The sequence below is a fragment of the Coturnix japonica genome, chromosome 1 (genome assembly GCF_054131305.1).
Source record: "Coturnix japonica strain WE chromosome 1, WE-NBRP24, whole genome shotgun sequence".
NCBI lineage: Eukaryota > Metazoa > Chordata > Aves > Galliformes > Phasianidae > Coturnix > Coturnix japonica.
The window spans coordinates 128,278,042-128,292,097 of NC_140663.1; the positions used below are offsets into that span (position 1 = coordinate 128,278,042).

The 14,056-nt window shown below is 37.8% G+C and overlaps 1 protein-coding gene across 16 annotated transcripts in view; it reads left to right on the forward strand.

The window, feature by feature from the left end:
• Positions 1 to 14,056, forward strand: part of ARHGEF7 (Rho guanine nucleotide exchange factor 7) — a 95,498-nt gene that overhangs the window by 54,460 nt on the left and 26,982 nt on the right. For 12 of the 16 annotated variants that reach the window (XM_085535289.1, XM_085535309.1, XM_032442004.2 and 9 more), the window contains 4 exons: positions 2,320 to 2,442; positions 10,783 to 10,921; positions 11,822 to 11,881; positions 13,027 to 13,173. In XM_085535289.1, coding sequence (XP_085391415.1) covers positions 2,320 to 2,442; positions 10,783 to 10,921; positions 11,822 to 11,881; positions 13,027 to 13,173 — 469 coding nt within the window. Of the gene's footprint in view, positions 1 to 2,319; positions 2,443 to 6,269; positions 6,589 to 10,782; positions 10,983 to 11,821; positions 11,882 to 13,026; positions 13,174 to 14,056 lie in introns of those variants that run through there. The other 4 variants (XM_085535375.1, XM_085535364.1, XM_085535356.1 and 1 more) reach the window with 4 other exon arrangements.

The following is a 14,056-nucleotide window of genomic DNA, read 5'->3' on the forward strand; positions in this document are numbered from 1 at the left end:
TTAAAACACATAATTACCAGAAGGTTTGTATGATGTGGTGACAGGCATTAAATTGTTTTTCAGGCCATTAAAGAAAATGCAGATAATTTATTAATGATTCCTGTAAAATTAGTAGAACACTCTCAATTAATGTATGTAGTTGGAAAGTTGAAGGGAATGAGTTGCCACCCCCTCATGAAGTCTGTTAATTATCTTAATTCATCAAAGAGTATGTAGTATGAAGTTATAGTGCATGTGCAGCATGTGAGAGAGAATAATATCGATCTTTCATTCTGCTAAAAGAACAACAGACTGAGGAGAGACAGATGTCTGTGTGATGTGAGAGGCCATAATTCACATTTCTCCCGCCCCCCAGGCAATACAGTATGAAGAAACAATTTTTGCCATTTTTAGCAGTTGATCACTGGGGCTTCTTACTATTTAATGCTGAGATATATTCCCTGTGTATGTCTACAGAGTCTGAGATTCTTACTGCATCTATTGCTTGAAGAATGTATTCTTAGCTTATGCTTAGGTTTATTAAAGGAGACTGACTGCTAGAAGGGAAATCCTGCTAGGATAGCTGTATGAATAACATCCCTCAGCCTACTGAGGAATGCCCCTGGCTCCCATAAATGTTTGCAGAAGCTGCTGTCCTGTTAATTCTGATGCTAACAATTTCTCTTGAAATAAAAATTTACAGACAATAAAATATGGGCCCTGACTTTTGAAAAAAGGAGCAGTGACTGTGTGATCAGAATGCAGAACAGTAGTTAGATAACAACAGCATTTGTTTTCTTGAGCCTGTTGGCAGGATGAGTCAAAGGCTCGGCATGTTGGTGTTAAGAAATGCAGCCTTTATGCAAGAAAGTGAAATGTATGAAGGAAATTAAAGCACTGTTTTAGACAAAGTATCTCAGACAAGCATTGTAATCTAGGATTGCTGAAAACTTCTGGGTAAGTTCATTGTGGGTTATGTGATCAATGTATTATGAGTTCTACTCAAAGATGTGTCTCAGCAATTGACCCTGTCCTCTTCCCTGCTAAATATGTATGCTGAAACACTACAGATTTTCATAGAATCATAGAATGGCCTTGGCTGAAAGGGACCTCAACCCTCCTGCTATGTGCAGGGCTGCCAACCACCAGACCAGGCTGCCCAGAGCCACATCCAGCCTGGCCTTGAATGCCTCCAGGGATGGGGCATCCACAGCCTACTTGGGCAACCTGTTCCAGTGCATCACCACCCACTGTGTGGAAAAACTTCCTCCTGATATCTAACGTAATCTATATGTATGTCCTGCTCTTGAAGAGGCATACTCATTCAAGTGGAGGTTTCTTACTGCAATTTGAAATGGCAGTTTCTTCTGCAACCCTTTGAAAAACAGGCTGCACATTCATATTCTTTTTTCCTGTCCTTACCTCCTCATCACTGACATGGAGAAAATGCATGCGTATCTTTCTGACAAACATTATCAAAACCAATTAGGTTCACCAAGACTGTGGACGTAACCTTTTATTCTAAATACTGTTTCACTTACACAGTATTTTTTTCCCCTAAAGTAACTAATGCTACTGTTAGTTATATTTATTCAACAAAAATAATTCTTCTGCACAAAAAGACAGAGGTAAAATGTACTGCTTAGCAGATGTGACCCATTCTAGCATGGAAGACAAAGTATTTGTTACAAGAAGTATTTCTATATTGGTGGGTAAAGCAGCATTTTTGTCCTTGTGGCAAATGAGCCATAAAAGGTGTTTTATGATGCTTAGAAAGCAAGATGAGGGATGATTGTGAGAAAACTACCTGCAGTTGCACTGTATTTGTTCTGGCTATTTGTTCTATCAGAGCGTAGTAAGGTATTTTCATGAGTGTTTTAAACACATCATATTTGTTGCTAAGTGTAGAGAAAATCCTCTTGCTTACTTGATCTAGTTTTGCCGAAATGCTGTAATATTCATTTCAAGACTTGGCATGGTGTATGCATGGGTAGTAACAGTAGATGCACTCGGTAAAAATCAAGATCCTTAAAAATATGCTGATTAATTCTTGAAAAAGGCCAGCTGAGTGAATGTCTTACAAATGTGTTATATTATGCCTATGCTTTGAGAATGTAACTGAGCCTGGCAGATACAAGATTGCAGTTGTAACAAAGAAAGAAGATGCTGTTGTTCTCTGGCTAATGCCCAGAGAAGCCTGTCCATTTAGAATAGTAATAAAAATAGGTTAACATCATATGAACTGGGTGGACTTAACTCAGAAGAATATATTGTTTAGCCCACGTTTAACTTTTTTCTTCATTTTGTATTACTATAACAGCTTTATTCCTTCTTTTTTAGGTTGCCTGAAGCTCAACAGAGGGTTGGAGGATGTTTTCTAAATTTGATGTCGCAAATGAAAAGTTTATACCTTGCCTACTGTGCCAATCATCCATCAGCAGTAAATGTTCTCACAGAACACAGGTATGTTTACTTTGTGGTCTTCAAAAGTTATACAAAAAAAAGTGTGTAGCAGGTACTTGTGTTGTAAAGACTTGTCTTTGATTGATATGCATTTGGTATAGTAGAACTTGTTTGGGGAAGGGAAATAAGCCCATAGCACAAAGCTGGTTTGTGTCCTTGTGGCCAGCCTGTTATTTTTGGCAGCTTTTTATTGATTCAGAAAACTTTACCATTTACAAAGTATGTACTGAACTCTGGGTGTATAAAACAAACTGTATTCATTGTCATCTTCGTTTTAAGGATGTAAAGATTAAAAAAAAAAAAAAAAGTCTGAGGAAGGTATAATTGAGATGTTTACCGGTAGGCTTTTAATGCAGTTGTCTAATTGTAACTTACCTTAGTCTGTGTGTTTGTTAGCATGTACTTAACTTTGTAATAGAATAATAAAATCACATAATTGCTCAGGTTGGAATAGACCTTAAAGATCATCGAGTCCAACCACAACCTGCCTGTACTACCCTAACTCTAACAACCCTCCATGAAATCATGTCTCTGAGCACCACATCCAAATGGTTCTTAAACACTTCCAGGGATGGTGATCCCACCACCTCCCTGGGGAGCCTATTCCAGTGCTTAACAATCCTTTCTGGAAAGAAGTGTTTCCTGATATCCAACCTAAACTTACTCTGGCTCAACTTGAGGCCATTTCCCCTCATCCTGTCACCAGTGAGAAGAGAACAACCCTGCTCTTGCTGTAAGCACCTTTCAGATGTTGGTAGAGAGCAATCAGGTCTCCCCGCAGCCTTGTTGCCCTTCTTTGGACCTGCTCCAGCACCTCAATGTCCTTTCTGTACTGAGGTGCCCAATGACATGCCCTTTGTTTGCATTTGAACAGTATGAGGATTGTGAGCTTAATGTGTGTTCACATAATTTGTATTTCTTGTGTATATGATGTAGGATGCTGAGTTAACAATGTAGAAGTTGCACAGCTTTGGAACTGACCTTGAATTTGCATAGAAAATAGCCAGAATCACCTCTAGGATGGAGTGTTGAGGCTGGAATTTGATTTGAAGTCTACTTTCACAGAATTTCACTGTGTATTCTGATGAGCACATGCTGCAACAGCTGTTAACTTGATGCTGTTTGTTTGCTTGTGATGCAGTATGGAACCATGACCTTCTCTTGATGGTCAGAAACAGAACATGTTCTGGCAGGTTAATCTGTTCTTTTTGCTTTTTACTTTTTTTTGTCTTGATGTGTTGGACCAAAGTAAAAATATTTTAATATTCCTAACTCCGCCTAAATAAGGAGCAGTGTGATGGACTTGTTTTCTATGATACTAAACTCTTCTAAGAACTCACATTTTATTTTAACAGCAGCAGTTTGTATCATATTTGTGACACCTGTAATAGTACTAATCTGAAAGCTCCCAGCTACCGAAGACTGTGAGCTATCACGTACATTAGTAAAGCTTTTGTTCTACCTTGCTTTGAAAAATAGAACTGCAAGTTCACGTTGTAATCTAGGCTGTTTTTAAGCTGTTTCAGGTGTTGTTGTTTGGTTTTGTTTTTTTTTTCCAGACATTTTCTATCACATGGCATATTTCCAGTACCATTACCAGTAAACGCTAAAACGTTTAGATGATTCAAGCTTGTTCTTTTAAAATAGTCTTAAGTTTAGAGTTGTTGTTTGTGCCCTTATGCTCTTTTCATACAGAGATCAGGGCTTTAATCTCTAGGTGGGAAGTGGCAAGTGATTGTGAAGTGAACACAAAACATTTAAGATTCTGAGGCGTTTGTAAAGGATTATCTTAATTTTCAGAAACCTGTTTCCTTTGTCTTCTAAAAGCTGTATTTGAGAAACAGTGATAAAAATGTGAGGGAGGTAAGTGAATTGCTTCCCAAATTGGGAAGAGAAGTGTTTAATCTCCTCCGTGTTGCTTTGGGTATGAGTTGTCCTACGCAAAAAATACCTCCTGATCTTGTGAAGTCAGCTTCATGTCAAGCCCTGATGGAGTCAGTACTATGGGGTAATCGAGTCAATCAGATGTGGGAATGAGCTCACAGCAATTGTGTTGTTCACAGGAGATAGCTCAATGGGGAGGAAGTTTTGATAAACAGCTCTGTTTAATGCTACTTCGTACCAATGCGTGAGTCAAAAGAAGTGAATTTATTATTATTATTTTAATTACTTCTGTTTTATTATTCTGAACCTTTCAGTTTTGTTGACTGCCAGTGCTGTAGGTAGCAAGTAGTTCAATGAGAGTTTCTGCTTGAGGCAGCTGCCTTGAAGTTAGAAAATGGCTTTCAACCATTCTGCACTTCTTTGGTACTAAAAAGGTATCTACGAGATACCTTTTAGTTACATAATTTTAAATGTAGAGACAAAAAAGACACTTTTGCCAGGAATAAATTGGTTGAAGGCCCAGAGAAAAAGAAAGGTGTTTGCGCATGCTTACGTGTATGTATGTGTTCATGTGTATGTTTATAGAACAGAAAGGGATTAATCATTGTATTACTGCTTATGAGCTTTATCATCTTCAGACCTTCAAAGCCACAAACATCTTTCATTCCCTTAAGTTAATTATTGATAGTTAAACTACTCAAATGAATAGGAAAGAGACTTACATGTGCGTGAGTACGTAGAAGTAGGAATGAAACCTAATACAGTCCATGCAGATGTTCAAATTCCACAGCTAAATGTTTCTGAAGTTATTTGCCTCTGACAACAACAATAAAATCATCAATCTTCTGCTGTGTGATTTCTGTTAGGTTTGGAGCAATATGAGCAGATTCAGTTGTTGTCCATGTTTACTTCTCAGTAGAGAAGGTGCAGTAGCTGTGGTGCCACTGTACGTGACCTCTGTTTTCTTTACTGCATTCTGTATCAGTCATATCTCTTTGGCAACATTGTGTGAGGTTTTGGTTTCGCTATCCCATAGTTCTTCTTGAAGATCCCAGTTCAAGTACAAGGCTGGGTGATCAACTGCAATAACTGTGTTATTTTTGGAGAGAATCGGTCAAAGCAGTACCACCTCGAGGGCAATGTTTAGTTAAGTAGTGTTAGTTGCCATTTGTGCTTCAGATCAGAGAAATACGCTTGCCTTCTAGTAAGAGAAGAAACAGGATGAGCAACCTAAGACATGACAGAATTTCCCGCAAGCCAATAAAAAAAACAAACAACCGAAACACTTGGATGCAAAGTACAGAAATGAGTAATTGCAGAGGAGTGAGGAGTCCCAAGAACCTGAGCTGTTACTTACCCTTGGGAAAGATCAGAAGCCATAAAGCTCAGCGTGCAAAGGCAGAGTCCAATAAAGAGGAGTCAGCAGCTAGGATGGGAATGTATGTGATCTATATCCAAAATGACAAAGGAAAGGATAGTGAAGTATAGAAAACTACCTGGAAGGTGGATAATGCAAAATGGGTGGTGGTGGTGGGGTACTCTCAAAGCCTCACTTGACTGGTTGGACCTTATAACTCTTCTTTATGAAACTCTTTGTAATAAATATGGAGAGAATGTAGTAGTATTAAATATGTAATTACTGGGGGGAAACAGGTTTGTTTATTTGACTTTCATTTTGAGTAAACATGGCATTGTTTAGGCAATGTGGAAGACAAGTATTTCTGAAAGACAAATATTTTGCTCAAAAAGAAGCTTCAGATCAGTGATGTCTGTTGCTTTTATTGCCAAATAAGTTTTGAGTCAGAAGAATAGCTGGGAGCTATTTGCAGCACTCTGCTTGTTCAAATATTAATTCTGTTAGATCCTTTGGTTTTCTTAGATAACAAGTCCCACGTATATTGTGTGTTTGCATCACTGGCTTAGCAGTCTGAAGGAAGTTTCTGAAGCTGAAACATCACAATTACTCCGTGTAACTGGAGCGTGGAATACAGATCAGCTTGAGTCAGAAAACTCTTTGTGCCTCCCCCATTTATGTGCATCCCTGAGCTTGCGGGTGTGCAGGCTGATGTCATACACTGATCAGCAGTCCTTGAGTGAGGAGCTCAGCTGAGAAGTTGGGAACTGAAAGCAGCACTTGAGGGGTTGCTGAGCCGAGCTGTGCTGCAACGCTCTCAAAATGCGGTGCCTGTGTGCAGTCCTCAGACCTCTCAGCAGTGATAGCTCATGCTCCATCTATTACAAACAGAGACCTACTTCGGAAGTGTAAGTTGTGATTTTAAAACTACATTTTAGTTCTCGGATGTGTTTTTCTTTCTCTGACTGTATGCGCATCTGAACTTGTTTTCTTCCCTTCCCCCAGTCCGCTTTGCAGCTTTCAAGGCAGCTGTGCTAAGTGAGATTTGAATATGTTAATATGGCTTAAAGACGCTTTTCATGGGGACTTCTAAAATATCTTTTGCTGTGAGCTAACTTTAGTCTGGAGAGGAAGGAGAACTTTTCTGCTCGAGATTTGAAGCACAGTGGTTTTTATTCTGTGAAGAGATGCAGGCTGTGAATAGAAATCTTGTCTGCTTCTTTCTGAAGAGCTACTTATGTAGGCAGTTTTGACTCGTTGATTTAATAGTTAAAAAGTTTTTCTTGTTCAGCAAAATTGATTTTTAATTTATTTATTCTTTATTAAAAAAGAAAACAACATAATAACACAAAACCTACACAAATAACCTACGGCTTAACTGTGGGCCAGAGCTTGCTTTAGTATATACTGACTAGGAAGGTGGTACTTACCAGCATCAGTTGAAACTGTGACATGAAAGAGCCATTGTCTTCCTCAGAGCAGCTGTGCGCTTAAGCTAACAGCATGGACATTTTTAAGCTGCTATTAATTAAAGAAACAGTTGTGAACTGTTGTCGTATTCAAACAGCGTTTTAACCCACCCATATTTCATGGCAAGCAAACCTTTCCATTATGTTTCAGAGTTGCGTTTGTCCTTTGTGAATAAATGAGGGACGGTCGCTTTGAGCTAAAATAATTTCCTTCTTTTTGTTCCTGTACCTGTCAAGATAGGAGGCTGGTTTAGCTTGAGCCAGAGAGGTACCAGGGTCTGCACCAGCACGCTGCTTGAGCAGAGCTTTGGCTCCTGTTATTAAGTGTATGTGCATGTTCCTTTTAGACTTTGAACAAGAGAGCATGTAGAAACTTGTCAGAGCGACCTATAGAAGTGAATGAAAGAAAACATTGTCCTCTTGGGAACGTCAGGAGGGAAACTGCGTAATTCAGTTTTAATTGCACCTTTTAACACTGCTCTGAGTAAAAGGCTTCCTGGTGATGCAATTGTTAAGCGAGTTTTTCAGGCCGCTGTGTACATTTGAAGTGAGCTGAGGTTTAAACTTGCTCGGTAGGCTCTTGCACTGTGATTAAAAATGAGGCAATAAACAATAGTCTCCTGTGCTAGAGAGAGGTGGCTTGCATGGCAACCACTGTAACCACACTTAAGGGTAGAATCGCTCAGTTAAAATCAAGGGTTGCAGAGTAGGCAGAGAAGATTTTGTTTGTATTCTATTTCAGGTTTCAAAGTAGTCACCTGTCAAACTTCAGTGAGCTTTCCCCCCCCCCCCCCCATTTTCTGACTCATTTGTATTACAGTGCTGAGGTCGGGAAGAAAAGGCACAGTGACAAGCAAAGGAAATATGAATGTGGGTGAAATTGAGTTGGTAGCCACCACGTTCCTCCTACTGTCAAGGCATTAAATAATGAAATATATATTTTACTAAGCATTGTGTGGTGGGATAGACCAGCAAATGCCGTTATGTGATGGATTTATGTGCACACAGCAGAATGGAGATAGCCAAAATAATTAGGAGTAGGGATTTTTATGTCTTGGCAGTCTAAAGATGAAAGAATGATGGTATATTGAATGAGGGGGAATCAATGGTTGGCTTGCTCTATAAAATGTACTGATATTTTGGAGAAGAAATAAGTTTGTATAGATGTGTTTGTCTATGTGAAGTGGGGATGAGAATAGAAATAGTTTGTAAAGTTAGTCATCAGGGCCTACATCTGACTGAAGTAAAGAAAAGGCAAAGAATGAGTTTGTGTTTATTTCCTATTAGTTCTTGTGGCATCTATCACTGGAGAGAAAACAAAATAATAATAGATAAGGGGATATGAGCTGCTTACAGGGAGAACTAATTAAAAACAAGATAGATCAACCCAATGGTATACCTGTGATCATTGCTACGAGCAGAGTGAACGTAAACCATTGTATCTTGTGACAGAAGGGCTTATAGAGAAAGGAGGACTACCTCCTAGGTGCTCTGGTGTGCTGATCCCTTCTGTATACCACTTGACAGTACAAAGAAGGCAGTGGGAAACTTCCTGGTCTGCTTTCTTGACTTCTGGTTCAGAAGTGCAGAAACACGCTTTGAAGTGCCAGGGCTTGGTGTCCTCTGAAGGAGGTTATGTGAGGTCGTGCCCTACCAGGTGGTAATACAAAAGTATTATTGGTGTATTTAAACGAGGTAGTGTAAGTAAATACCAATTAACTAAAGACAAATAAGAAAAGTACTTTCTGTTCTTTGAACCTGAAGAAAGCGTGTGATATATCTACATGATAAGACCTCTGTTCCTGGTTTGCTCTCATTATCTATTTCGATAAGAGATGCTAATATAAGTGTCAGTCCTGAAATGGGAAGGGATGTGTGGTGTGAGGAAGTAGACAGGGTCAGTTTTGTCTTAATCAGTGATTTATGTGGCACAGCTCACTGTTATTTGAACCTATGCATTTTTATGTATTATAGCAGTGTCCTGTCAGTGGTTTTTTTTTTTTTTCTTAGAGGAGCTGAACAGATAAAGATTTGCTTTCATTTCAATACATCAAAACACTGTGCCCTATGTTTGGAGAATCTTGCCCCTCCCAAATTGTCACCTGGGCTTCAGTGAGAGAATTTTGTTAATGAGACCGTAATGCAAGTATCCCTCCTTTATTGCTAATAGTTGTTTAACAGTTAGGTTTTCTTAATTTATTTACTCTTTTCAAAAGAATTTATCCTGATGGCTGGCAAAGTCTTTCTTTGAAAAGTAAGACTACACAAATAGCCTGGGAGGCAAATAAGTGTTTTAAGCCTTGGCTTACAGGAAAGTGCTGTTGTTAATGAGCTGAAAGTAATGATTTTCAGGATAACTTACAAAAGATTTTAATGATTATCACATGATAGTATAGGGATTTGTTTGAGAACTAGTTAATTTACAGTAACAACTGCTCAAAACGCTCACAGCTCCATCTGCAGATGAGTAGAATGGCTTAGCTTGAATGCAAAAAGGATTTCCTTTTTCATGAGTAGCTTTCTGGATTTTCTTAACTAGATCTTGTATTCAGACGTTTGTGTACTTCTGCAATGTGTGTTTTCTCAAGCCTGGGGATAAGCTCAGGTGCTGCTGTACCTTCCTTTCTGAAGGAGAAGGCTGATTTATTTTTTTACTTCTTTTTTTTTGTGTTTGGATGACCAGTAGCAACTTGTCCTCTACCTTATTTCTCTGAAATCTCTGCTGTATAAGGAAGCAGAGAACGTAGATAACGTAAGCTTCACTGATAGCAGAGTGAACTTTAATTCCATTAAAAGGTAGCAAAGCAACATGAGAATTTGTGTAACAACTGGAAGGGATGTGCTGCAAGTCAGTTGATCCAAATATGAAAAGCTATGGGTAGAGGAAATATCAATTCATGATGTTTGGAGAGTGTTGGTTTCTTGAACTAATGCTGATGTCAAGAAGTGTTATGTAATTATACCTACCTTGAAACTGTAGCTCATGAGGATAGACTGCATGCCAGTACCTGATATCATCTACCATTTGTGTGGCTGCTGATTAATTAATCAAATGACCAAAATTGCACTAGAACCTTGGATGTGTGATAGGTCATGAAACACTGAAATGTGTTAGGAAGAAGGTTCTTACTCTCTGCTTTCACATTAGTGTTTGCTGCATTAAAAACAGCAGTGTTTGATTCAGCACTTGATTCAGTATAGAGCCATTTACTAGCTTATGCCTGGCCATTATGTACATAAACCACTTCTAAGTTCAGATGTCGTTTTCTTAGAATAAAGAGGTAAGTAATGAAATACTGTGCAAATGGCTTTATTCTTCAACTTTTCCTTGAGTGTAGTGACGTTTAAGAGCTATCTCTGAGCATCAGTCCCCTAGAATGGTGAGTGAAATCCTATCTCTGCCTCCTGAATGTATGGTGGAACCCAGATTGATAGATGTCTCTGCGTTAAGCAAGAACAAAATGATGACATCTCTTAAGTTGTACTTAAATTCTTGAATTATTCTTTTTTAATTAATTGGAATTAACCTTTTATTGGCAGAATTCATGGCGTGTGAATGACTGAAGAATCTAATTTAACTTTAATATTCTTAGTAACTTGATCTTACTTTGCTTAAATATCTTGTGTGTGCAGTGAGGAGCTAGGAGAATTCATGGAGGTGAAAGGTGCCAACAGCCCTGGGATCCTTGTCCTGACCACAGGCCTCAGCAAACCTTTTATGCGTCTGGATAAATACCCCACGTTACTCAAAGAGCTTGAAAGGCACATGGAGGTATATCTTATCAGCATTTATGTTCCAGCTTAATGATGATTTGACATCAGTTATTTTAAAGGTACATGTCAAACATGATGGGACCCCAAATTACCTTTGTTTCCTTTTTCTTCAGCCTTCCAAGATATGGGCTGCAATATTTCAGAAGGTGGTGCAATAAGACTTCCTGAGAAAGCTAAATGTTTACAGTAGAGCTAGACAGAGAAGCCAACCTTCACCCCTAGAAGAGTCTTGCAGACTTGATGTTTGTGTTTTGTTTTTGGGTTTTTTTGGTCTACTGTACACACAACTTGAGGCAACTTTATCTTGTAGGAGTTTTGCTTTTCATGTTAGGATTTCAACCTGTTGGATGCATCATCTTGACTTCTACTGAACACTGTCCAGAAATGATCTTTCCACCGTGGGAAGATGTTTGAAGATCAACTGTCTCTGCATTTTCATCTTATAGGCTAGATTTCTTAGCTGTGAAGGAGAAAGAGAACTAGAAACTGTACTCTGAGTCACATGGTTTGTCAGTCAATGACAGCCTGACATTTTGTATCTAGGGAGTGTGATGTATTTACAATGAAAGACAACAAGCCAAATAAAACCCTTAAAAATATGCACTTTGTATTAGGAGTTCAAGTTGGTAAGCAATTTTATGTGTCCAGAAGGACATGTAAAATTTCCTTGACACTTTTTTAAGCAAAAGAGTCAACTACAACATTCCTATTTCACTTTTACCAAGAGGAAGACCACCAGTATGTTGAATTGGAAGGTTATGGAAAGAGAACAGATAGGTCTAACAGCTTTTATTTTATTGGATTGTTGATTTGCTTTTAGTTAAGCCTCTAAGCATTTTTATTATTATTTTTACTAAAACTGATTTTTTTTACTATGTTTTTTTTCCCTTGCTTTTAGGATTACCATCCAGATCGTCCAGATATTCAAAAATCCATGACAGCCTTCAAAAACCTTTCTGTAAGAGGAATGAAAAATAGATCATGTATATTTTCAGCATCATGTTTTCTGGTTTAATCCCTGTTGGTTTTAAAATGTGAAACTTTTTTGTACACACCTGTATAAGAAAATTTGCTGAAAGTTCTGGGACTCTGGAGATTAATGTAGTTTGTGGGCAGGGCTAAGAACTGCACCTTGTTGGGGAGTTACAGCAAATAGGCTCTTATTTGTGCTTCATTTTCCTTTCTGTTTGCACTTGTGACCTAAAGAAGGGCCACAACATTTGAGTGTATTTCTGAGATTGTACAAAGGTGCATTCATTCTAGGGGAATTGTGCTGGAGCTGGGGGAGAAGTGATAGTGCAGATAGTGCAAATGAGGATGGGAATATGGGATCTTTAAATAATCAAGATAATAAGCCTGTTTTGGACAGATGAGTTGATATTGCTGTTTAAAGGACAATAGATCTTAATTCTGAAGAATACAACTATTAAATTTAAGAAGTACAACTGCAACAGATGTATTTCTTGCATTCTCAATTACAGTAAACTTTTGTGTTTCCTGTTAGCAATGGAGGCACTTCCCGTTTTTTACATTTTAAAGCAGAAATTTTACTGTGGTCTGTGTTCAGAAAAGGCTGGAGGATCTGTGAGTCTGAGCACTTCACAAATGAAAGGAAACACTTCTTGAGGGAAAAGCAAGTGGGATAAGTTGGGAGTACAGTTAGTGAAATAGATTGGCAGGAAGTGTAACAGAAATAGGAGCAGAAGGTTGTGTGTACTCTGTTTGCACAATTGACGAGTCTCTTGTAATTCAAGTATATTTTGCGTGTAGCTATATGTATTCAAGACAGCTGCATTACTTCTTCCTGCTTGGCCTAGATGTTTTTTGTCACAAGTATAAAAATGGAAAGGGTAATTTAAAAAACAAGGATGTGACTACCAATTTCTAATTGAAGTTAGTCTATTAAAGAAAGAAATACTATTAAGTTAGACTAGTTTTATGGGAAATACTGGTAGTAGCAATATATGAAAATGCTGCAAATGTAGGTACTGTCTTCTGTGTACTACAATGACAATGGTAAATATATAGTGGTATTTCTACCCTCAACCTGTTCTGTGTTGGTAGAGTTGATACAAAAGAATATTTTTGCCTCTTATTTGTTAGGCACAATGTCAAGAAGTACGAAAACGGAAAGAACTTGAACTACAAATACTAACAGAAGCAATTCGCTGTTGGGAGGGAGAAGATATTAAAACACTTGGCAATGTGATTTACATGTCCCAGGTCATGATTCAGTGCGCTGGAAGTGAGGTAATGTACTTCTCATCTTTACTGTCAGTCTTCCTTTCTCTTTTTGCAGTTAAATTGATAATAATCATTTTGTAGCAGAAATAGAAATACATTGCTATATTAATCTAGAATACATTCTGCACTGATTTAAGGCTTATATTATAAAATAGGAAACAAAATACTTGAAGATAGATGTTCTCATTTGTAAATAGGTTGCGATGTGGTTTACCAATAAGTTATTCTTCTGTATAATCAATTAAGTTTTGAACTTGTTGCGAGTTTTTGTATTGCAACCTTATTCAGTTGGTTTCCTCCCTTAAAACAATGATTCCCATATGTATGAAGAAATAGGGAAGTGCTTTTGCAACTGAGTTCTTTAAAGTTTGTCACCAGATAACTTTCAATCAGATAATTTGTTAGCTGTTTAAAAAACAAAAACCTATCAGTAGGGCATCTTCTACTGCTGCATCTTGTGTTAAAGGAAAATAAAAACATCCACACCAAACTCTCATTAAAATTAAAATGTCAAATGTAGCGGAGTCTCAGAAGTTTCTGCGCAGCAATTGCTTTTTTACTAGATACAGACCAAGTTGGTTTGTACAAAAGCATTTGCTTTTTGTCTTTTAAATGATGTCTACATTTGTGAAGACTGGAAAACAAATAGAAATATTTAAAATTGATAAGAATAGTAAAGGTGTTAAAGATGGAAACAATCGCTTCGAAAATGAATGCATTTGTCATTAAAATCAAAATGTCGTGTTAATGCTCATCTTAAGTGCAGCCATCAAATTAGAAGGCAACAAAGCAATGATGTTTCCGTTCTGAATGTAAACGCTGTTAAATCTTTTTCTAATTCTGATGCTAATCTGATATTTTGTGAAAATCTGATTTTATATTTGAGAGA